Here is a 26,395-nt window from a genome sequence, read left to right as displayed (position 1 = left end):
ATGAAAGTGTTCAGGCAGATGACTACTTGTGCTGTGTAAGGATGAGACCAAATAATATTTCTTGGCCTCAGTCATACCTCTTCTGTGCAGCAGTACAAATTATCTATACAAAAGATAATCTGACTCTCGGTGGCTCTTCAGCCAGCTCTTCTCCATTCGCAAGGCTTAGCTGTTATAACTTCCAAAATTCTGTGTTAAGTTATGGTGCCCTTTGGGCACCTGAGACAGCCAGGACACAGCAGGTACTGGAGAGTCCTATCAACTCAGTCAGTTGATAGAAGCTGTTAGCTGGAAAGGGAGGCCTGATTTGCCTCATCACCAGTGAAGAGACAACCAAAATATACAATAATAAAACATTAAGACTGTAATAAAAATCAATACCAGGAACATGGATATGAAATATCCCGCTTATTTTTTTTTTTTTTTTAAATTCAGACAAGGGATGCATTTTCAAACTTCTCAGTAGGGTTTACCCAGTATCTCTGCCACCCAAAGCCAAGTCAAACATATGGTCAACCTTACGGGAGTTCTCCTTGATCTGCAAGGTAATCAAGCTTAATCTTCCATAGCTGGACTTGTGCAGTGCTAACAATAGCTAGGGTCACCTTTAAGCACAAATTAGAGCAAGCAACTGCTAGGGATGCTGAGCAAATCTGCAATTCACATACCTTCCCAATTTCTTTCCAGCACGTTCTGAGCACAAGGCATATCATGTACTAATTCTCACTAGTCTAGCTCCTCTAAAGCCTTCAGTCCCAACTCATTGGTAATCTGCAAATCTTACTGCTAGCCTTTATGGTTTGGTTAGTAACAGAAAGCAAAGACAACTCACACACACACAAAAGAAACAACTACATTAAGTAAGGAGGTGCTTTAAAAACAAACAAACGAAAAAAAACAGTTCTATTGCACATCATAACCACATTGACCATCATGGACATTAGCTCAACTCCATGTAAAAATGGGAGTTTACAAAACTACATTAGTTAATGCTTGTTATAAGGACTGTATACGATTATTTGTTCAATGTTTAGTTAATTAACTTTAAATTTAATTGAAATAGCTCAATACATCTAAGCAGCTCATGCTTACAAGATCAGAGTCATCCCTCTTGTCAGTTTTCTTTCCTGGTAAAGGTGAAGCCATTGTGAAATCTTCATTTTCACTGTGGTCCATCTCAGTACTGTCAAGCCTATCAACGCAGACGTTTATGATTACTTAATATCAGGAATGCAGTAACAATTTTAATGTTATTACTTGGATCTAAACTGTGAAATTGGCAGCAGCTTTGTCTACATAATAAATCTAAAAAACAAACAAGAACAAACTGAGCATACCTTTAGATATTTTTCAGATCACCTGTCACTAGCAATAGCATTAACAGGTGACTTATATAACATTTTTTATGGCTTTTCCTCAGCATTTTTGCAATTACTGAAGAAATCTGTTTTAATAAGAGTCAATCACCTAGGTCATCCTCTGTCTTTGATTCAGCAGCGAAGACATAATGCTCAGTTTATGACATCCCAATCAGGCTGATGTCAAATAAATTCAATACTTCTGTGACACGTCGCAGAAAAGATTAAGCATCGTGCAGGATAAATGACCCAAATCCAACCTTTAGGGACATATTGGTAGATAATGTTTGTGTTTTTACATACATATTGTTGAGGTTAACAATGTAACCAAACGGTTCCTGCCTGTGCTGTATTCTGTTAATTAAAAGATCAACTTTTTTCCCTACGTTTTCCTCATGTTAAATTCCTCTAAAACCACACATAAAAATTCAAATTCTGGAATAAGAATTTAGCTTAATAGCTGCATAATACATTAATCAACAAGACTAGAATTCAGAAGACGATTGAGCCCTAAGCCAGAAAAGGTTTGGCAAAGTCATTCAACTTCAGTTATTGGAGCTGACACATGGCAGTACGTCACATCATAGCACATCATAGCCAAAACAAAGATGTTGATGGCAAACTGGGGGGCACTGAAACAGTGATGAGAATTTTTAAAAATAATTTCAAGATTTAAAATTTTTAATCCTGCACCATCTAAATGATGGAATAGATAATTCATTTAGCTTCACAGATGATAAACATAATGAACTTGTTAAACAATTCAATAGTAAAATAGGACAGTTCATATATCATATTATTGTGCAAAGTGAAAGAGTGAGAGACCTAGAGACAGTATTTTTACAATTACTGTGTTTGGATACTTGTTACCTGACAGTAACTTTAAAGCTGTTTTACATAGATTCTCAAGTAAGTCTGTTAAGATTGTTCCCCAGTTAAGGTGGCAATTATTTTATTATTTACATATCAGATATTGGGGCAGATTGGCTAAATCATAGGACAGGATTCTGTACCTCTTTCAAAGTCCAAGCAAAACACATGTATACAGTCCTTTTTGCAAAAATACAAGTGATATAGTGTGTATATAACTACACGCCCACGCTTTTTTTTTTTTTTTTAAACTGTGTGTGTATGTACACTATGGCCTAGTTGACAGAGCACCAGAATGGGAGCAGGAGACTTGGGTTCTATTCTCAGCTTTGCCACTGGTCTGCTGGGTGATCTTAGGCAAGTCACTTCACTGCTCTGTGACTATTTCATAATGATACTTACCTTCTTTGTAAAGCACTTTTGGATTTACTAAAGTAAAGCACTATATAAGAGCTAAGTATTATTATAGTATATGGAGGACCATTTTGTTTCATCTACCTTGGGGCTGGAATGAGGCAGGCATTTTAAGACTGAAAACATTGCACAATTACTTAGGGAGAAGTAGTGAATACTATCTTATCTAATAGAGCAAATGGATAATTTAGCTATGTGGAATATAGTTATTCCTACTCCTAGAAAAAAGTGTCAATGAGATCTTTAATGGACAGGGGTGATCAAGAGCTCAGTTTTATATTTCATCTCAAAGACTATATATATATATACTGTGTTGCAATGTCCTGCCATCATGCTGGTAGATTGGTTCAGTACTGATCGCAAAGAGGAGTGATACCTATTGAGTCATTATCATCCTTTTGTGCAGTATTTTGTTTTTTCCTTGGGGGTCTCTATTCAAGTACTGACCAAGCTTGGTCCTGTTCAACTTGTAAGATCTGATGAGATTACAGCCCAGGCTATACATTTTGTAGCATTGCAACAATGAGAAGACTGCTCAACAATCTGAATCTAGCTATATTATTAGCCTAACAGACTGAGTTTACTCACTGGAGCAGGGAAGAAACTGGCCTCCAGTCTGTCTTCAGTGAATAACTATTTCCATATACTACTTGTATTCTTTCTTAATTATTGTTCAACATGGTGCTTCCAGCAGGTGCTCCAATGTATGCAATCAATCGCCTTCATCAACCACTCACAAATTCTTTAGTTACAAACCACTGGTCACATTAAAACTAGTATTACAAATTAAAAGGTGATATATTGTCAGGTGTCCAGAGGCAACCTAATTCACAACCACAGGATATTCTACCAAAAATCTTAGATCATGAGAGAACTCATGCTTTCTTAAAATCTCAGACTCAATGGGAGATGATGATGATGAAGAAGCTGGAATTACTGTTTACTACATATTTAGTTTGCTTTCACGTAATGTGTTTGGACTGGTTTTTAAAAAACTTAACTATTTTTATTGTGGCAGTGAGCCAAATTCTGGTTTTAGTTATACTAGTGTGCTGGTTATTCTGGATGTACACCAACAGAAGATAATAGAATTCAGTCTATCACTTTTAACCAATATTACAGAAACCCTTGCAGCTTAAAAATACTTGAGCATCAAAGCTGCACTGCTGTATACCCACCTCCCTTTGATCCTTCCTGGAGAGCTTGGATTTGAACTGCTGCTGGCATTGCTTACAGTTTCCATTCGTGAAGATTTGGATTGAGACTGCTTGCCTGCTGCCGAAAGAGGCTTATTAACTGCTCCAAGAACATTGGCTGCTTTGGGCTGAAATAAAAAAAAAAAAGTTTTTTTTTATTTTAATATATAGATATTTAGTATGTTACATACCTAGTCTGAAATAACATGTACTAAGCTTAAAATATTTGCATGCAACCTGCACACATTCTACAATCACCAGTGCCTTTTTTTTTATTAGAACACAATTTACTTAAAAAGCAAAAATAAAAAGACATAAAAGTTACAACTGAAGCCAAATGGAAGGTGGCAGAGACTACAATTTCCATGAGGAAAAAATAGGTTCAGAAGCAAAACATTTGGGATGAAGTCCTGACCCCATTAAAATCGATGGGATTTTTGCTACGGACTTCAATGAGATTAAGATTTCACCTGAGGAGCCAAAATTTCCAAACATGGTTGGATCTTAGGTTAGCACTTCAATAAAGAGTGGTCTGATTTTCAGAGGGGCAGAGTACCGTCAGCTCCCACTGACTTTAATGTAAGTTTAAGTGTTAAGTCACTCTCAGTATTAAGCCACATACCTAGATGCCTAACTAGAGAGACAAATTTGAAAAGCTGCTAGAGATAATACATATAAAAGAACATAACTATTCTTACTCTCTTATGGATGACAGTATAATCCATTATTTACTTTTTCATTACAGGACTGTTTAATATTAAACCACTCCCTGACTCTAGCTGACTACACTGAATGATGAAGCTGTATAACATGCAAGCTTTACCAAAGACAGTCAGAATCAGTGATTCTGTAGATAGAATGTGTGTCTTATGGAGGTGCTCATTGTGCCTCCAAAGTTAAGGTTGAACTCACTTTTACACTTACAGAAGGGATTCACTCTGTTGTGTATGAACATAAAATATCCTTCCCACAACTGAGTTATTCTCTGTATATAGTATTAATTTTTCTCAGAATGTACAAGTAAATCTGTTACTTTATTTAACATCAATCAACAAATAGGTCCTTTAAGAAATTTAGCACCACTTCAGACCCTCTTTTGTCCTGAATGATCCTAGTAATGAGAAAAACTCTTCAAACTTCTCAGAGTTAAAACTCATTTAAATCTAGTGTATAGGCTACTTTTGAAGACACATGGTTATAATTAAGCTAAATTAACAACAATTGTTGTATCTAAGATTTGATTATAGGCAGGGCAATGCAGACAGCTCAGATCATTCTTAATTTAGTTCAGACATTAGAGATAACACAATTAAACATTGTCATTCATCTGCACCCAATTTGCACGCAACAGTTCTATCTATTGTAATAAGAGAGACGGGACTGCTGTCAGAAGTTTTTACTGGTTGGTTACTTGGCCCCAACTGTCGCTTCTATGATCACTTGCTAGTTTGGGCATTGGTGTCTTGATTCCATTGTGCAAGATGCAGCACTGCCTGGGGAACTCAGGCAGAAACACAAAGGCAGACCTTAGAGCAAGGGAGCCTTACAGGGGCTGGACTGGGCTCCAATCCAAAACTGGACTATAGATTCCTACATTATAGAATCATAGAAATGTAGGGCTGGTAGGGACCTTGAGAGGTCATCTAGTTCAACCCCCTGCACTCACACAGGACCAAATATACCTAAGACCATTCCTCAGGGGTGAAAGTAAGCCTCTCCCAGCCAGATCTTCTGTGGTGCCCAACCCGCGTCGCCAGGGGTTCCGGCTATGATTTAAAATCACTGGGCCCCAGGGCAGCTGCTCCTTTTCCCCTCCCCCCACTGGGGACAGTGTGCTGCCCCGTACTGACGGCCACTTCTTACCGGTATGCCAGACCGGCCCATTTTCAGTTCTACCATTCCTGACCATTGTATAAAGGTCAGAAGGGATGACTGTGATCATCTACTCTGACCTCCTGCATAACACAGGACATAAAATGTCCCTGAATTAATTCTTGTTTGGACTAGGGCATATCTTTTAGAAAAAAAATCCCATCTTGATTTAAAAATTCCAATGATGGAGACTCCACTACAACCCTTTGTAAATTATTCCAACGGCTAATTACCATCACTTAAAAATGTACACCTTTTTCCAATGGGAATTTGACTAGCTTCAATGTTCTGCCACTGGATCTTGTTATACCTTGCCTGCTAGAATGAAAAGCCCATTATCAAACTTTTGTTTCCCATGTAGATATTTCTAGATTGTGATCAAATTATCCTTAAACCTTCTCTTTGTTAAACTACACTGAGATTCCAAAGTCCATCACTATAAAACATGTTTTCTAATCCTTTAGTCATACTCTGAACCCTCACCAATTTATCAACATCCTTCTGGTGGAGACCAGAAATGGATACAGTATTCCAGCTGCACCAATACCAAATACAGAAGTAATATAACCTCCTTACTCCAACTTGAGATTCCCCTGTATATTTTCTTAACATTGTTGTCCTTATTTCTAGTTCATATTTCATACAGTATTAGTCTACTATAAATTTTTTTAGAAATACAATATTATTTAAAAAAATCCGAACACATTTTACAAGTTTGCTGAACTTTGTATTATCAGGAGACAACCACCTTATTGTTACATGTTTTCTCCCCCCTCTCTCTCTCCCCAGCTTCTGTCCCTGTTTTGTGGGATTTGTTTTTGTTTTTTAAAGAGTTTAAGTCCTTTGGGGCAGGGGCCATGCCTCCTTTTGTGCCTGTGCAATGGTTAGCCTATTGGGAGAGTTTAGTTGAAAAAAAAAACAAAAACAGATAGGTAATAATAAAAAAACCCCGCACCTTTCCAGGAGTGAAAAAAGATTTCATTTCCGGAGGGAGATAATTTTTGGTGTTACTGAAATTCTGCAAGCAAGGGAATAAAGAAGGAAAGCAAGGTCAATCAATAAACAAATTATAAAAAATACGTTTATGAAGTGGAACAGGCAATTTAAAAAAAAACAGCTGAATTTTTTCATACCATTTGTTTTTTAAATGCTAAATCTGAACATTTAAGATACTACACGTGCATTGACTTGAGACATTATTGGGGTCATAAGTAAAAAGAAACTATGTAAATTACAAGAGCTCTATTGTAATAAAACAGATGAAAACAACCAGTCTATTTAAATCTTTAGTGCAATTTAATTTGAAAAAAAAATCCAACCAAAAACCTAAATGATACCTTGTCAGGCTGCGTGAAATATCGAGCTGGAAGTACTGGGTCTTTAGGGGATTCCAAACTGTATGTTGTACTCTTTGACATAATGATATTCATTGCTACATCACAAACTGTGTAGAGTTTCTGTTAAAAAAAACAACTCATTTTTATTTTGTAAAACAGACTTGTCATCACCCTTCATTTTGACAGTAATAAGTATAAGTTCATTTGAAACTTTTAGCTCTGATGTGCCACTTTACAGGCATACTGGAAAATATTCAAAGTCCAAAGGGTTCCTTTGCTACCTGAATGATCAAACTATCTGGTCAAACGGAGCTGGTTCTTGTGAGGTCTCTACATTAGAAAACTGTACATTTCAAGATTAAAACAGTACAGTTAAATGTAATTTCTGAAAATATTCAGTCTGTCTACACTAATTAGTCTGGCTTGTGTAAACCAGACCAGTGCAGACCAGTACTGTTAAGTGGAATCCACTTAACAGTACTCTGTTGATGCACCCATGCACTGTAGTAACCTGGGTGGATTTTTCATGAGAACAGCAAGAGGTACTTCCTTGATACTAGGGTGTCTCAGCCAAATTCCAAGTTTCCATTTCAAAGCACGAAGCCCTAGAGCTCTTCAGAGAAATGACTGAGGGGAAAAATGCTTAACCTTATTCTCAGAAAGGGCTGAACTATTTCCACTGGAACTTCAAAAAACTTCGTATCAAGCCCATATCAATCATGCGAAATTTATAAGCAACTAAAACAGGAGTTTTTAGCTGGAAGTGTTAGGCAACCTTAACTGTAAGAATCATTACTAACTCAGCCTATAATATGTCTACAATATATTTGGTGCTACTGTAATGCTAATAATAAACACAATAATCTGGGAGATGTATGTAGTTAGTATATAATACATATATTCCCACAAACAAAAACCATGTTATTGTAATAGTTGTGAAGTACAACCTCTGCCCCCAACAAAATTCCTTACAAGTAAAGAAATGTCCTGTTAAGTGAATTATCTTTAACATACCTTATTATCCACACATCACATTAACTACTCTGTGATAGGCTCCACCTCTCCAAATTCCGACAGAAACAATACATACCAAATTCCTGCATCTCTCACTCTAAACACAAAACCTTAATAGTAACCTCACACTTTTCCCATGTACATAACACATCACACACCTAACTAGGGCATGTCTAAGCTACATAAACAGGAATACTAAAGTTTTTGCATTGTAGAAGGGGTGTCAAACTTGTACTTTGGGGAGGATTAAATTCCATTTTCAATTATGGTCCATAGGGTGCATGGGAGACATATTTAGGACTGTATACCCACTCCTCAATCCACAGATGATCTCCCACTGTGTCAATGGGAAATATTTACAAAAACAAGGGTAGATGTTGGCTTTACGTTGTGCCTAATAAATGTGAAGTACAAAGTTTATTTGTTCAGTGACACACACTGACTACATGGGGTTCATTCCTACATCCTTCCTCAATCCATCCATTAAAATGATTAGAATTGTATAGTAATACTAAAATTTAAAATGTCATTATTAGGCAAGAGTGTTAATACCCCAAATGAGATTATGGGGGTGACTGGGAGTCTGCAACTCTCAATCACTGTTTCAGGCTATCTGCAGTAAAAGAAAGACACAATCAGTTTATACTCACTTCATTTGGAAGGTGAGGTGTTGTGTGGGGTGTTTTTGTGCAACCGTGAGAGTTAAAACTTATTTAGGGAGAAAAAAAAAGCTTACATTCTTCAGAATCTGAATATATCACGTGATTTACATAAACACATGAAGCAATTCAAATATCTGACATGTTTGTGTTATTAATGCAAGTTAGAGAAATTTGGTTTGTGCATATTTTTTAAATAAATGTTCAAGAAACTGCTTACTGGTACTACACTGCAATTTTTGAATATTGTTGCAAAGTAGAAAAGCCTCACATTACAGAACTTAACCCTAACTTGCCAGAACTTAAACTTATATACCAGATATTTTATGCATATTTAAAGAAAATGGTTTACTGAAACTAATTTTTAAAAGAAAGATAAAAGGCTCCTGACAATTCCAACTAGCTTCTGAAGAATATAGGCATTTACTGAAGCCAAGTAAAGTAACAGGACACCTAACCTAAAGTAAGTCCAGAGTTTTGATTCTTGTGTACAGAAGATTATTGTGTATTGCCTTCTATATATAATTCTATTGAGAAATATACATATTTTAAATAGGTGTCTAAAAATGTCTCAGTTTCAAGATATTGGAATAAACAAACAACTTTCACTAAAGGTAAAACATACTTCATTCATTTTTGGATCATCTGGTCCTTGAGCATCTTTTGTCTGCTTAATGTTTTCCACCATTTTTCTGATAAACGCATGACTATTATTTTCATTTTTAGACATCAATATTTCCAGTATGAACCACAGGCACCTAAGGGGGAAAATGGTTTTCCTTATTAAGTATAGTAAGAAAAACAGTCAAAGAAACCTTGCAAAGATCTAGTTTAAAAGAATACCGTTTACTTTAACATGAATTCATCCACTGATCAGTTTGGCTTTTGGGAATGAATTCATCTTCAAATTTTCTAAAGATACTGGGAAGGAATAATCAAATGCAAGAACAGGAAAAATGCATTACTGACATTGAACGGTCCCCAAATGCCTGACACCATTGAGTTAAACAGCCAATATGATTTAGGAATATTTATTATTTTTATACCAATTTAAGAAAATAATTACTCTTCATAATTATGTACTGGACAATTTATCATGGTATCTGTAACTTAAAAAGCTATCATGGAATTATCTCAGAAAGTGACAAGTTAGATCTTAGGCCATGTCTACACTTACAAGCTTCCAGCAGCACAGCTGTACCGATACAGCTGTGTCACTGTAAAATCGCTTGTGTAGCAGCGTTATGCCGACAGGAGGCCGTAGCTATGTAGCTCTCCTGCTGACACAGGACTGTGCACTCAAGCATGTATGCCGCAAAATTCATGTGACTCGGGGGGTTGCTTTTTTCCACATCCATAAGCGACAAAAGATTTGCTGGCACACGTGTTAGCATAGACATGGCCTTAGAAATCCTCGGGAAAAAGAATATTAAAGGAAATAGTCTTACTCTTTAATGTCCTTAAGTTGTTCAATATCCTGGACTTTCACATAATCTGGGTCATGTGCCAGAAGGTGGATAGTATATGGAACAACATATTCTGGTAGAAGTGACAATAGTTTTTCTGAAAATATAGAATAGAATTAAAAAAAAGGAACACAGTTGTGTTAGAAATCTGTATATTAGTTCAGGATTTTTTTGTTTGGCCTTTACATAAAATTCAAAAAGCACTATATAAAGTCAGTCAGCATTAATATATAGACTAGTGCTGGTTTGGTGGACATAAAGAACAGTTATTTATCCTATAGTAACTGTGGTTCTTTGAGATATTGTAGTCCGTACGGATCCTACAATAAGTGCACTTGCGCCTCATGCTCACAAGAACTGATTTTTTGACTGTCTACTGAGGACTCACATGTGCCTTTTGCCTCCCTTGTTCTACTGCATGAGGGCATAAAGGGCAGGACAGCTGTGACCCTCCTTAAGTTCTCTCTGAGTTCAAACCCCATGTTACTGAGGACTCTGAAAAGCAGCGACAGAGGGGAAAATTGTAGTATCTACAATAACTACATCTTGAGAAACCAGTTACTGTAAGGTAATTAACTGTTCTTTCTTCTTCAAGTATATCTTGGTGTGGATTCCAGCATAAGTGGCTGGGATGCAGTAACCTCCCTGGACGGTGGGAATGAGGAGTTTCAGTTGTATCAGTCAAATGGTGATTGCATTCTGCTCTCCTAAACAGGTGTCTGACCTGGCTGCCATGTCAAGGGCATAATATTGAACAAAAGTAAGCAGGTTGCTTCATGTACTGCTACCTTGACAGGTCTCAGAAAATACCATGTTTCTGAAGCAGGTTAATGATGCCACCTGAGCCCTGGTGGAATGTGCTTTGATGTTCAGTGGGAGAGGCTTGGCAGCCCAATTGATAGCAGGTGGAAATATAGTGCGTCACGCACTGAGTATCTGAGTTAGCTTGGCCTGATATGGCTACAAAGAGGCAGAGAGAGAACCTGAAAGGCTTGGTCTTGTTAAGGTAATAAAGCAAGGCTCTGGAGACATCCAAACTATGCAGCTTCTTCTCTCCTGGTGTTGAGTGTGGATTGGGATGGAGACTGGTAAGGTGATGGATTGGTTCAGGTAGAATTCTGAGACCATTTTCGGGATGAACTTGGGATGTGGTCATCATCATCACTTTGTTCCTGTGAAAACGTGCTTAAGGTGCCAGCTGCAATGGCTTGGCGTTTGCTGACTCTCCATGCCTAGGTAATGGCCATGACAGAGACATCCTGATAGTTCAGAGGGCATGAAAGAGGAATTTCCTCTTAAGGAATTTCGATACCAGAGGATATGAACTGGAGTGTGACATGCTGATACTGTGGCAAGGTGAACCTTAAGGGAGTTAAATGCTAGCCCAGTTTGTTTCAGAAGTATTATGTAATCCAAGATTTAAGTAGGTCTTTGTGGTGCAAGGTCTCCTCCTTCGCACAAGAATTTCCTGAACTTGTAGGGCACAACCTTTTACAATAGTGCTGTCAGTCAGTCACCATCCAAGCCATCAAGTACAATGACTGCAGGTGCAGCATCTGACTGTGTTTCTGAGATATTATATCTAGGTAAGACAGGTGGAGTATGGGAGGCTGCTTGGATATCTAGAACAAGTCCGACAACCAAAACCACCTGGGCTATATCATCAGTATGGGGCTACCATGATGATCAAGGTCCTGTCATCTGATTTTAGATATTATTCATGGTCTCGGGTGAAATCAGAGGAACTGGCAGTAAAGCATACAGGAGGCCCTGAGACCACAAAAAAGATGAAGGTATCTAGCAGGAAGCCAGGGCTCTCACCTTCTCTAGGGCAGAGATTTGGACACTTGATGTTGTTCACTGTGGCAAACAAGTCTGTGGTGGGAGTTTCTCACTGACAGAATATTGAGTCTAGGATAGAATTTCTGCAGTGACCACTCATGGCTGGTTACCACATTTCTATTCGGGAAATCTACTGTTGACCCCTGACAGGTGTACAGTTAGTGGGATCATGTCCCAGAACTTGAAGGCTTCCTGGCAAAAAAGAGATGATTGAGCATCTCCTTGTTAGTTATGTAGTGCCTTATCAATGTGGTGTTCATCAAGATTTGAACCGTGGAGTTGCACGGAATGGGCAAGATGCTGTATGCTATACAGGCTAATCTGACTACTCTCGGATCCAAGACATCCATGTGTAGTTTCAAATCATCTTGAGACCATGTGCCTTGCATCTGAAGGTGCTTCAAGTAAACATCTCAGTCGGCTCTGCAGCATCCATGAGAAGAGTTACTGTTGGGGAGAGGGACAGAAGGTGTCACCCTTTCCTCAAAGCAAGCTCTCACAGGACTTGAGGTAAGATTATGATCATCCTGTTCATGTGATGTGTGAAGGGGGGAATACATGGACCTCAGCCACAGTTATAAGTGTTGAAGGTAAAATCTGGCAAGTGGTGGGATGTACTTGTATGCTGATTTACGGCTTTAAGAGTCTCAGACACACAAACACAGTCATAATCTTGCCTGTAGGTCATATACTGGTGGACTGAAGAGATTGGAACCTGTCATCTGGCAGTTAGGCTTTTTCGGATCTAGAGATGATCATAGTTCCTATAAAATCTTTTCAGTGATGGTGTGAGATTATTTCTCAGAGTTCACAAGGAGTCCCAGTTGAGATAAAAGTAAAAGGACACAATCTGAGGCTATTTAAATCACATGCTGAGTCCTGTCCCTGATGAGTCAGTTGTCCGGATACATGCCTATTTCCTTAAATGTGCTACACGACCACCAGTGAAAACTCTCAGTGCAGTGGAGAGTCTGAAGGGCAGAACCTTGTATTGTAATGATTGGGCCCACCATGAAACTTAGGTACTTCCTGTGAGCTGAGTGGAGGCTATGTAAACGTACATATAAGAACGGCCATTCAGTAGAACCTCAGAGTTATAAAGACCAGAGTTATGAATTGGCCAGTCAACCACAGACCTCATTTGGAACTGGAAGTACACAATCAGGCAGCAGCAGAGATTTAAAAAAAGCAAATACATTACTGTACTGTGTTAAATGTAAACTATAAAAAATAGGAAGGCAGCATTTTTCTTCTGCATAGTAAAAAGTTTCAAAGCTGTATACAGTTAATGTTCAGTTGTAAACTTTTGAAAGAACCATAATGTTTTGTTCAGATTTACAAATATTTCAGAGTTATGAATACCCTCCATTCCTGAGGTGTTCATAACTCTGAGGTTCTACTGTACTGGGTCAGACCAAAGGTCCATATAGCCCAGTATCCTATCTTTCAACAGTGGTTAAAGCCAGTGCTTCAGAGGGAATGAACAGAACAGGTAATCATCAAGTGATTCATGCCTCGTCATCCATTCCCAGCTTCTGGCAACCAGAGGCTAAGGACACCATCCCTGCCCATCCTGGACCTATTCTCTATGAATTTATCTAGTTCTTTTTTGAACCCTGTTGTAGTCTTGGCCTTCACATCTTCTGGCAAAGAGTTCCACAGGTTGACTCTGCACTGTGTGAAGGAATACTTCCTCTTGTTTGTTTTAAAGCTGCTGCCTGTTAATTTCATGTGGTGACCCTTAGGTCTTGTGTTATGAGAAGCAGTACACAACAACACTTCTATAAAAATCATGAAAAATAAATAAGGATCTCTATCATATCCCCCCTTAGTCATGTCTTTTCCAAACTGAAAAGTCTCTGTCTTGTTAATCTTTCCTCATATGGAAGCTATTCCATACCCCTAATCATTTTTGTTGTTTTTTTCTGTATCTTTTCCAATTTTAATACATCTTTTTTGAGATGGGATGACCACATCTGCATGCAGTATTCAAGATGTGAGCGTACATTCATTTATATAGAGGCAATATCATACTTTGTCTTATTATCTATTCCTTTCCTAATGATTCTGTTAGCTTGTTTGATTGCTAATGCACCTTAGAATCTCATAGAATCTCAGGGTTGGAAGGGACCTCAGGAGATCATCTAGTCCAACCCCCTGCTCAAAGCGGGACCAAACCCAACTAAATCATCCCAGCCAGGGCTTTGTCAAGCCTGACCTTAAAAACCTCTAAGGAAGGAGATTCCACCACCTCCCTGGGTGTAACCCATTCCAGTTCTTCACCACCCTACTAGTGAAAAAGTTTTTCCTCATGTCCAACCTAAACCTCCCCCTCTGCAACTTGAGACCATTACTCCTTGTTCTGTCATCTTCTACCACTGAGAACAGTCTAGATCCATCCTCTTTGGAACCCCCTTTCAGGTAGTTGAAAGCAGCTATCAAATCCTCCCTCATTCTTCTCTTCTGCAGGCTAAACAATCTCAGTTCCCTCAGCCTCTCCTCATAAGTCATGTGCTCCAGCCCCCTAATCGTTTTTGTTGCCCTCCGCTGGACTCTCTCCAAGTTTTCCACATCCTTCTTGTAGTGTGGGGCCCAAAACTGGACACAGTACTCCAAATGAGGCCTCACCAGTGCTGAATAGAGGGGAATGATCACGTCCCTCGATCTGCTGGAAATGCCCCTACTTATACAACCCAAAATGCCATTAGCCTTCTTGGCAACAAGGGCACACTGTTGACTCATATTCAGCTTTTCGTCCACCTTAACCCCTAGTTCCTTTTCTGCAGAACTGCTGCCCAGCCATTCGGTCCCTAGTCTGTAGCAGTGCATGGGATTCTTCCGTCCTAAGTGCAGGACTCTGCACTTGTCCTTGTTGAACCTCATCAGATTTCTTTTGGCCCAATCCTCTAATGATTCTAGGTCCCTCTGTATCCTATCCCTACCCTCCAGCGTATCAACCACTCCTCCCAGTTTAGTGTCATCTGTAAACTTGCTAAGGGTGCAGTCCACACCATCCTCCAGATCGTTAATGAAGATATTGAACAAAACCGGCCCCAGCACCAACCCTTGGGGCACTCCACTTGATACCGGCTGCCAACTAGACATGGAACCATTGATCACTATGGATAGTTGAATGGATAGTTTCAGAAAACTATCCATAATGACTTCAAGAGCTCTTTCTTAAGTGGTAACAGCTAATTTAGACCCCATCATTTCATATGTATAGTTGGGATTATGTTTTCCAATGTGAATTACTTTGCATTATCAAAATTGAATTTCATCTGCCATTTTGTTGGCCTGTTATCCAGTTTTGTGAAATCCCTTTGTAACTCTTTGCAGTCTACTATGGACTTAACTATCTTGAGTAGCTTTTTCTCATCTGTAAATTTTGCCACCTCACTTTTTGCCCCCTTTTCCAGATCATTTATGAACATGTTGAAGAGTATTGGTCCCAGTACAGACCCCTGGGGAATACCACTATTGACCTCACTCCATTCTGAAAACTGACCATTTATTCCTACCCTTTGTTTCCTATCTTTTAACCAGTTACTGATCTGTGAGAGGCCCTTCTCTCCTATCCCATGATAGCTTACTTTGCTCAAGAGTCTTTGGTGAGGGACCTTGTTAAAGGCTTTCTAAAAATCTATATCCATGAGATCACCTTTGTCCACATGTTTGTTGAACCCTTGATTACTTCCTTGATGCCTGTGCAGACAAGTCCATTACTCCCAACAAGGCCATGACACACTGTATGAGTACAGATAACCCATGCTGTTGGCTGGACCAACAGCAGGCTTGGTGGGCCAGTGGTGGCTGAGGACTGCAGGTCTCTCAATGGCACTGACTGCACACCTGAGAGGGGAAGGGTCTCTGGTTGATGACATGGAAAATAATGTCTGCCCTGGTGAAGGCTCGGAGGAGTAAAATTCCTCTAGGGATGGCATCAACGTACAACGCACTAACTCTGTACTGGTGCTGACAGTCATCTTGGTGCCAACAATGGACCTGGGTTTGCACGAGTCTTATGCTCCCAGGCCGGCATCAATACGGAGGTCACTGCGGTAGAGTCTGCTGCACTGCAGTCTGCTCCTTGACGCCATCCCTTGATGCTGTGTGGGGCTTGGACAATTTTACTCTGAAGGTTTTGCTACGTCTGTCCCCACACAGGAGCTCATTGAGTTCCTTCTTGAGCTTCTGCCTTTGTGCTCAGACTGTCCGCTTTAAGCACTTGACTTCAACACCTGAGATGTTACTACCAGGTTCAGTGTCAAAAGCTGGGGTCAGTTTTGATATTGGTGCAGGGTCTTTTCTTGGTGCCTCTTCTTCATAGTAGTCTTAAGTGCCTAGAAGCTCATAGAGTAATAAGTAATAGCCAACATAGATTGGACTAGAACAAATCATGCCAAGCCCACCTTATTTTCTTCTTTCACATGGTTACTGGCCCAGTGGATGGCGGAAAGTAGTAGACATGATATATCTTATGTTCTTATCTTGATTTTATAAGGTTTTTGACACAGTGCCACATGACATGCTTATAAATAAAATAGGAAAATGTGGCCTAGATGAAATAACTGTGGAAGTAGAGAAATAACTGACAGGGATTTGTAGGGGATCTTAATGCATGACAGTCTCTGTTAGCCAGAGTCAGGCTAGCTGTAACCCTAATAACGCGAGATTTGTAGAAGCGAGGATTGTGACAGGCAAGTGGAAAAGAACTGTGTGAGAAGTTGTTTTTCGACCTTGTGTAGATAATACAAAACGTAGACTGGAGTCTCTTAAGTAAGAAAAACAAGATATCAGAATGACCTATGTATAAACAAAATGCAGCTGTTGCTTATTATTGTCTGTAACAAAAGTATAAATGCTTGCTATAATTGTTTACCTGTTGAAAGACCTGTCTAGGAAGGGGAAACCCTATGTCCTAGTGCACTCTATCCCTGGTGTAGCTGCTAAACAGAATAAAGTATCTTACTCTGCTGCACCCAAACAAAAAGCAAGAACTGAGTTTTTCTCCAACATAACTATCGTAGAAGAGAGCATTGGGCCTGGTGCAAGACCTGAGGCCAGGTCATGTATCAGACAATGAATTTGTAAGCATCTTAGGGCAGGTCTACACTAAGAGCGGGGGTCGAACTAGGGTACGCAAGTTCAGCTACGTGAATAGCGTAGCTGAATTCGAAGTACCCTAGTTCGAACTACTCACCCATCCAGACGCCGCGGAATTGAAGTCCGCGGCTCCAAGGTCGACTCCGCCACCGCCTTTTGCAGTGGTGGAGTACCGAAGTCGACCTCGGCGCTTCCGGAGTTCGAACTATCGCGTCCAGATTAGACGCGATAGTTCGAACTCCGAGAAGTCGAACTCACCGCGTCGACCCGGCTGGTAAGTGTAGACTAGCCCTGAGTCTCTTGCAGAGGGATTAGTCCATCGTAGGATCGACAGGCTTCAAGCCCACAGGTTTCAAATCCACCATTTAAAAAGCCCTGCGATAGGGAGGGTCAGATCAAACAAAGTTTGATCCAGAAAGCTGGTTATCAGTTCATGACAGTCAAAACAGGATCTCAAAAATGGTTCTAACGATTTGAAGAATATTTCAAAGAAGTTTAGCCTGATTTCAGAACCAGCAGATTGGACATTCATAGAATATCAGGGTTGGAAGAGACCTCAGGAGGTCATCTAGTTCAATCCCCTGCTCAAAGCAGGACCAATCCCCAACTAAATCATCCCAGCCAGGGCTTTGTCAAGCTGGGCCTTAAAAAACTTCTAAGGAAGGAGATTCCACCACCTCCCTAGGTAACCCATTCCAGTGGTTCACCACCCTCCTAATGAAAAAGTTTTTCCTAATATCTAGCCTAAACCACCCCCACTAGAGTTTCATCTCACTGCCCTGGGAGGGAAAAGGTAATTGAGGGATGGTGGTGGCTGTTCTGCCTTTTATGCTCTTGTACAGAAGCATGAAGTGGTACAGGGTGCACATTGACTTTGAGTGGTGTGTGGTGGAGATATTGGCCCAACAAATGCTGTTTGGTTGAGCTTGATATTGATTTACATACTAGTACATTTTTTAAAATTATAATCTTGTCTTTGCATTTTCTAATTTCTTAACGGATTAGCTTTCATTAACTACAGACTTATTTTAACATTTTCCTCTGACATTACCGATACATATTTTCATGGCCTTAAATATACTGGTCTTAGAAATTCTTTAGGTTTCTAAAGTTATGTTTATAAAACATTCCAATGATTGCTGTGGTGCAGGAATCCATTTGTTACTAATCCCCACCCTGAAGTCTACAAAACTCAAAGAGCATAATCTGCAACCCTTTGCCCAATATAGGGTTTACAATACCTACATAGGACTCATATTTTTCATGACCTCTGTATATAATAAATTATTCATCCACCAAATTTTCCTAAATTAGTCAAATATACCAGTTGCCACTGAAACACACAGAAAAATAGATTTAGCCAATCTTACGCCAAGCCAAAAAGATTTGGCTTGTCACAGGACAATCAAAGAAACAAAGGGAAACTTTTTAAAAAAAATCTAAAATTATCCAAGTTGCCTTAAAATTTCTAAAAAGGCCCTACATTGGAAACAGATTATTATGGCCATTTTCATGTGTGTTTGTTTAATTCTGGTGAAATTAGGCATATGGGCCAAAACTGGAATTATAATGGAAAACTAGCTACAACCTTAATTAGTCTCTCTCTGTAATGATTAATAAAACATATTAAGCACTAAACTGCCATGGTGTATGGGGGAAGGACCAGTCCCTGTAATTCCCTTAGTGCTGGAGACTTCAATTGTAGGACACACAGAGGATTAGAGGGGAGGCTCTGGAACACACCAGCACAAGGGCCAGACAAATTTGACACCATGTGCTTTTAAAACATTAATCTTGTTTCCTGTTAACCAATGAACTAAAATCTAAACTAAATCTGAACTAAAATGAACATTTTGTTCATAATGCTGTCGTATGTAACAATACCTTTACATTAGCTCTTGAATTTTAATTTACAGGTTTAACTTTGAGCAAACATCTCTCAATAAAAAGGTTGTAATACTTCATTTTGTAACAGTATACTCTATTTTAACAACTTGTGTTATGCAAAATTAGTTGTAAAATGTGCATAAAATTTCATTAGCTGAGATATTTCTTACATGAAATTTATTACAAATTTAGAGTTACTTTTTATTTACTGAAAAATCAATCAATATTTTTACAGCCTAGTCAGGGTCTGCATACAAGCTAGCAGACTTGTATTTGCATTTGCTGAGAATTACTTCTATTTTTTTTTCTTACCACTCACTGCTGCATGCTGCTTCAGATATTCTCTTCTCACATTTATGTTTTTCACAAGGCACTGCCTAGCATGTGCTCTTCTTTCCTTCACTGGGTCTTTTGCACACAGTGCACAAATGGCCATATATTCCAGAGGGAGCCGTAGTCTGGAAAGGCCTTTGTGGAGTTTCTGAGCAAATATTTGTCTAACTTGGTAACACTCATCCTGTAAAAAAAAAAAAAAACCAAAAAACCAAAAAAAAACAACCAAAAACACAACACTCAGCATTTTTACATATAATACAGACTTTTAGAAGTTACACACAAAAATGAATGATGGTATGTATGAAAAAAAAATCAATCCACCCCCTTGCAGCCATAAAATTCTTCCTATTCTGTAGAAAAGGAAGATCTCTTCATCCCCCCCCCAGGAACTCACTAGGATTCAACTGAATGTATTCTGAAGGACAGAAAATCCCCTATAGAACAAGAAGAACGTTAAAGTATAGGTTTAGGTCCAACCTTGAAGCCCTTTTAAGGCCCACTTGAGAAGCATGTGCCTAACTTTTAAGCACATGAGCATTCCCTCCCATTGACTTCAAAGGGACTGCTTGCAAACTTAAACTTAAGCACGTTTAAGTACCTTGCTGAATCAGGACCTAAAATAAAGACTTCCACTGAAGTAATAAAGCCTTTATTGATAGATAAAAACAAACAATAAAACAATGTGGAACTGTAAAGTGGTAAAATCAAAATAGATTTTCAGGCCACTGAAAAGCAACTGACAAACTCCATCTCTCTGCTTAACTTAAGCTTTCTACCTCTCCTGCTTAGTCAAGAGATGTCCAACAAAAGTTTACAAATATTTTTATAATGGCAAAAGATATCCTCCCCTTTAGTCCTGGTTCCTGAAAATTCACTATACGATAATGTAGTTCCAATTATTAGAACTATAACATGAAAAGTCATATATTATCTGTTAAACAGTGCAAAATTAATTCAGCAATAGACAACAAAAGGTGCGTAATTAGACCACCAAATGCAGAGAGCACACCAGTAATCTGAACAAGTTATTATAACATGGTACAGTTTCAAAATATACCCAACCAGCACAGGAGCACAGTGAGTGTCTGAAGTACTGCTAGGAGAAAGACCATAGATCAGAAAGTAGACCAAAACAAAAGGGGAAAAAATAATCTTTCCACTTTTAGAATATTCCCTGCAAAATAATCTATGAAACAACACTGGGCTTTGGCTTTGTCAGCTGGCATCCTAACCTGTGACCAGAATCAACTGATGCCACTAAGAAGAGGATGAGAAATAAAGAGGGCTGGGACTGAATGCCTAACATTAAGAAATGGGCTCCAATACCAAAGGGTTACTCTAAACATGTGTGTAGAAAGTCTGAACTGAAATATTTGACACCCAGGTATAGCTTTTTATTCCACCTAGGTGATACAGATTGCTGTTCCATTGAGCATCCATAGTAGGACCTCCTGGAAACACAAGTCATTGAACTATATTAGCTGCTCTAGCACCAGGCACAGAAAGAAAGGCTATTTACTTTACAGTAACTAGAGTTCTTCAAGATGTGTGGTACCTATCTGTATTAGACTGCAGGAATGCATGCTCCCCACATCTGACACCAGAAGATTCTTGCAAGCAGTGTCTGTTGGAGTGCACCTGTGCCCCTTATCCTCCCTATGCTCCAAACCAAGGGCATAAGAGACAGTGTGGACCAACCGACTGCCTCTCCAGTACCTTTCTACCATGAAAAACCTTAGACAATACTCTGCATCAGAGGGAAAAGAGGGCGTATAGTGGAAGGGACCACACACCTTACAGTAACTGGAGTTCTTAAAGACAAGCAACCTTTCTTTCTCTGAGTGAGGGCCCCTATGTGTATTACACCATGGGTGATTCACAAGCAGTATTCATAGAGGAAAAGCATGCAAGGACCTCTGCTCTACCACTAATTGGAGGACTGCTCTGCCAAAAGCTGCATCAGCTGTAGAAGTCTGCACGCACCAGGGCATAATGTCTTGTGAAAGTGTGAACAGAGCTCCATGTTGCCACTTTACAAATTTACAGGAAAGGAACCTCTTGGAGCAAGGCTACTGATATAGTCTGTGTTCTAGTCAAGTGGTCCCTTACTCCTCATGGGAGAGCGGTTGCCGTTAACTCATAACAGAGTACGATGCAATCTGAAATCCATTTGGATAGGCTTTGGGATGAATCACTCACAAGTTCCAAAAAGATATGAACAATCTAGGTGATTTCCTAAAAGACTTATTCCTTTTCAGGTAGAATGTCAAGGGTTGATGGACACCCAGAGTGATGCCACTTCTCCTCACTGGAGGCTTGCGGCTTTGGGAAGAACACCGGTAAAAAAATAATCTGATTTAGATGGAATTCTGAGATCATCTTGGGGGTGAAATTTGGGTGTAATCTCAGGGAGACACTGCCCCTATGGAAGACTCTGCAAGGCAGATCAGTCTTAAGGACCTCCAGCTCACCTACTCTTCTGGCTAAAATAATGGCCATCAGAAAGACAAGCTTTACTGATAGGTGGACAAAGGAGCATTTGGGTAAGGGTTCAAAGGAAGTCTTTGTTAACGCTGAGAAGACTCAACTGGGGTCCTAAATCAGGGTAAAATTTCAGTATCGTAAGAAAGGTTCTAATGATAAGTCCTTTAGAAAACGTACTATAACAGGATGGCTGAAGATTAAGTGGTTGTCAACTGCACAGTGACAGATGCTGATAGCAGTTAAGTGCATCCGTAGGGAGCTAAGAAATAGACCAATGACTTTAAGGAGAGGAGATATTCCAAGATGATAGGGATGTCAGAATCCTCTGGTGTTACCCAACAATGTTGACACCAGATACAAAATCTTTTCCATTTTGCCATGTAGCATTTTTTTGTGGACTCCTTCCCTACAACTGTTATGGCCAGAAGCAGTTCAATCAATCTATGTCTTTTCTAGGTTTGTTGCCCACACGAATGAATACCGGGCATTTAGGTGTATGGATGCAGGACTGGAATGACTGATCTTGCCTTTGTCTTGGATCAACAGGTCTGGGAAGAGCTGGATATGGATGCATGAATGTGCTGACATCTGGAGAATGATGGGAAACCAGAATTGTCTATGCCACCTGGGAACAAATTAGGGTCACCAATGCTCCCTCTTGCTTGTTCTCTCTTAGAATCTAAAGTAAAAGTGGAATAGGTGGGAAGGCTTATGTTAGTTGCCCTGACAATAGAACCAGACATGTGTCTCCTCTACAGCCCTGACCTTGAGATCCCCTGGAACAGAAGGCTGGACATTTCTTGTTCTCCTGAGATGCAAACAAGACCCAAGATGGGAACCTCCATTGTCCAAGTACATTCTGAACCACCAAATTGCGTATTTCCCATTCGTGGTCCCAGGCAAGTGCCTGCTGAGGCTGTCTGATAACTTATATATCCCTGTTAGATGCATTGCTGAGATGACCATCTGGTGATAAATATATCAGTTCGAAAGACTGACTGCTTGTAAACAAAGATGGGTGAACCTTGCTTCCCCTTGTTTGTTCATGTAGAACACTGTCGTCACATTGTTTGACTTGACTTGGATATTCAGGATTCAAATGAACAGAAGAAATCATCTGTAGGCCTTGTGAACTGCTATAGCTCCAGGAGATTTATGTACAATTGGGACTCTTGTGGGGGAGAGATTCATGTAACTTGGGCTACATGTTCATCTAGGTAGGCTTTCCATACTACTAAAGAAGCATCTATGATCAGTCTCTTTGCAGGTGGAGGAGGTACAAAGGGCTCCCACAAGCACACACAGCCTCCTTGTACTCTTGGGGGGAGCAAGACTAATTTGTCTAGAATGTGTTTGCTCAGCATACAGAATGCCCTTAACCAAGGCTGCAGACATCGATGGTGAAGTCTCATGAAGGATATCACATAAGTAACTGAAGCCATATGTCTTAGACAGATGAGGCACGTGCAAACTGATGTCTATGGACTCAGCTGAAGCTGAGTGACTAGATCCTTTATGGACTAGAGTCTGTCCTGAAGTAGGTAAATTTTGGCATTGAGAGTCCAGCATCATCCTGATAAAAATCTATATAGTCTATGTTGGAACTAAAATGGACTCTTCAATATTTACTTTAGGTCCCAATGAACACAGAAGATTAAGTATCATGTTGCTGAGACAGGGAAAAAGCTGATGAGTCCCGGTGGCAGAAGTGGGCTACCACTTTCAACAACACTTTTGTGAATAAACGTGCAACTGTCACAAAGCCAAAGGGGAGCACTCTGTATTGATTATGATCTACAGTGAATCTCAGGAGTCTTCTGTGTGCAAGATGGATGTAGGCATCCTTTAAATTGACAACTGAGAACTAACTGCCATTGTTCAGTGAGGGAGTTATTGAGGCCAGGGTGACCATCCTGAACTTCAATCGTTGGATGAAAACATTCAACCATATGAGATTTAAGGTGAGTTTCCATCCTCCTTTCTTTTTGGGGATGAGGAAGTATTTTGAGTAAAATACCTTCCCCCTGTGTTCAGGCCAGTTCTATTGTTCCCAGATGGTGCAGGGAGTGTTCTTCTAGACTGAGAATCCTCTCCTGAGACGAGTCCCTGAAGAGAGACGGGGAAGAAAGTTTGGAGGGGAAAAGGAAAAATTCTATAGTGTTGCCAATATAGATGATCTCCAGCACTCATTTGTCTGCCATTAAAAGATGCCAAGCTTAGCAAAAATGAGGTAGGCAGCTACCAAATTGGGTGCTGGAGTCCTGAACAGATAGATCTGGTAGATAGATTGATTTGAAGCTCTCAAAGATCTTGTCATAAGTGCTTTCTAATGGGAGGTTGGGGTTGGAAGGAGGGTGAAGTGGGAACATCATGCGTGCTCCACTGCACCCTCTGCCCCTTCCTGGGTGGCTTGTAACCCTTTTGATGGTAAAAGAGTTGAGGAGCTGGTCACTGCTTGTATGGTTCCAAACTGGTATGGTATTTCTCCATGGCTCTGGAGTGTAGTTAGCCAGTGAGTGACGGACTGCCCTTTAATCCTTTAGGGAATATAACAACTCATCTGTCTTTTCATTGAACAAACTGTTTCCCTCAAAGGGCAGATTTTCCATCATGGATTGGACTTCTTTGGGAAATCTGCAGGATAAGGCCACAATGCCCGAAAGATGACTATAAATATAGATGCCAGCCAGTGGGAGGCTGTATCCACTGTATTGCCTGAGGCCTGAAGAGAAGATCTAGCCAGCAGTTTGCCCTCTGTGATGAGCACTTTGAACTGCAGACTATCCTCCAGGGAAGTGCGTCAGTGAAGTCTCAAGCTTAGTATAATTAATGTGGTGATACTCTGACATTAGTGTCTGACAGGATTTTACTTCAACCAGCTTCCCATTCCACATAGACCTCTCGGAGAAAATTTGCTAACTGTTTAACTTTTCTACTAGGAGGAGTGGATCTCAGCTGACACTGCCTGCCTCTTTCAGTGAAGCTTGAATTACTAATGAATTTAGAGCAGGGTGCATAAATAAAATTCTGCTCCTGTAGCTGGCATGAAGTACCTCTCCATTTTTTCCCCCCAGGAGTAGAGTTACACACTGCCAGGGTGTTGCAGACAATCTTGGCCAGTTCTAAGACTGCTTCCTTAACGGGAAATGCCACCTTGCTGGGGCCAACACTTTGGGGAACATCCAGAAGTTTAAGAAGAGAGTGTCCAATACTTTCTCTACAGGGATCCGGAATGTGTTTGTGATCCTCCTTAGTAGGTCTTGAAATTCTCTTTAGTCATCAGCTGGCAAAGGCAAGACTGGTGCAACCACTTTGTCTGGGGATGATGACGATAACACCAACAGAGCTGGTGGTTTTCTTGGATCTAGTTCTTCCTCTTCCTCCATTAATTCCTGAGGCGGTTCAGGCTCCTCTCTGGGAGGGGCGAGTTGTCTGGATTCATGATAGGATCATAAAGACTTGCGATATAATGTGAATGGGTCTCACAAACCTCAAGGTCAGTGCAAGGGGTCAAAAGGAAATTGAGGTGGTCCCCAGGGACTAGTGTACCGCTAGTACTGAGGTGCATGATTTCTCCTATGCAACGAGGATGGTGTCCAAGAGGCCTAGATCAGGGTTGCCAACCTGTGGCTCTTGAGCCACATGCGGCTCTTCAGAAGTTAATATGCAGCTCCTTGTATAGGCACTGACTCCAGGACTGGAGCTACAGGCACTAACTTTCCAATGTGCCGGGGGTGTTCACTGTTCAACCCCTGGCTCCGTCATTGGCCCTGCCCCCACTCCACCCCTTCCTGAGCCTGACATGTCCTCACTCTCCCCCCGGAGCCTCCTGCATGCCACGAAACAGCTGATCAGGAGGTGTGGGGAGGGAGGGGGAGGCGCTGATCGGCAGGGCTGCTGGTGGGCAGGAGGCACTGGGAGCAGGGGGAGCAGCTGATGGGGGGCTGCTGACATATTAATGTGGCTCTCTGGCAATGTACATTTGTACATTTTGGCTCCTTCTCAGACTCAGGTTGGCCACCCCTGCTCTAGATCCTCTGTCTGGACTGATCCCATGACCCAGTGGGAGTGGACATGCTCTCTCACTAACACCTGACTTGCCAGAGAAAAAGGCACTTCTGACTCCAAGGGCAATGCTGTCAGTACCAGGGTATTGTTATGCCCCAGCTAGTAGAGGTTATCAGTGAGCAACTAACCCTTGCATGTATGCATTAGATAAATAGTATGGGGACTTCCCTTGTCATGATCAGTTCTGACAGGATTGGAGATTCCAGGTCCAAAAGGACAGCAATGCCCTTAGGGATGATGTAACTATCCCAGATGGAAGTGGGTGGAATGGACACCTTTATTTCCAAAGGACTGGCAGTATTGGCCTTGTGCCTGTCTTACCATGGTGTAATGGTACCACTGATGTAGGAGGCATCCACTTCTGTTTCTCTCTTACCGGTACCAAGGATGGTCCTGCTCCTGCAGTTAGTGAAGTTTCAGGCACTCTTGCTCTTCAGAACTGGGAGACTTGTACCATGTTCCTTGTGCACTCCTGACATGTCTGCA

General features: G+C 40.4%; 1 protein-coding gene across 6 annotated transcripts in view; it reads right to left on the bottom strand.

Moving 5' to 3' along the window:
* PDS5B (PDS5 cohesin associated factor B) overlaps window positions 1–26,395 on the bottom strand; it is a 254,196-nt gene that overhangs the window by 23,468 nt on the left and 204,333 nt on the right. For all 6 annotated transcript variants that reach the window (XM_039535243.1, XM_039535254.1, XM_039535247.1 and 3 more), the window contains 7 exons: window positions 19,334–19,538; window positions 10,169–10,283; window positions 9,346–9,478; window positions 7,048–7,167; window positions 6,666–6,728; window positions 3,821–3,966; window positions 1,093–1,192 (listed from right to left, as the gene is read on the bottom strand). In XM_039535243.1, the coding sequence (XP_039391177.1) occupies window positions 1,093–1,192; window positions 3,821–3,966; window positions 6,666–6,728; window positions 7,048–7,167; window positions 9,346–9,478; window positions 10,169–10,283; window positions 19,334–19,538 (882 nt within the window). The remainder of the gene's footprint in view (window positions 1–1,092; window positions 1,193–3,820; window positions 3,967–6,665; window positions 6,729–7,047; window positions 7,168–9,345; window positions 9,479–10,168; window positions 10,284–19,333; window positions 19,539–26,395) is intronic.

This window comes from Mauremys reevesii, linkage group 1 (assembly GCF_016161935.1).
Source record: "Mauremys reevesii isolate NIE-2019 linkage group 1, ASM1616193v1, whole genome shotgun sequence".
NCBI lineage: Eukaryota > Metazoa > Chordata > Testudines > Geoemydidae > Mauremys > Mauremys reevesii.
Note: the sequence above shows the minus strand (reverse complement) of the source record. Positions and strands in the feature narration are given on the sequence as shown.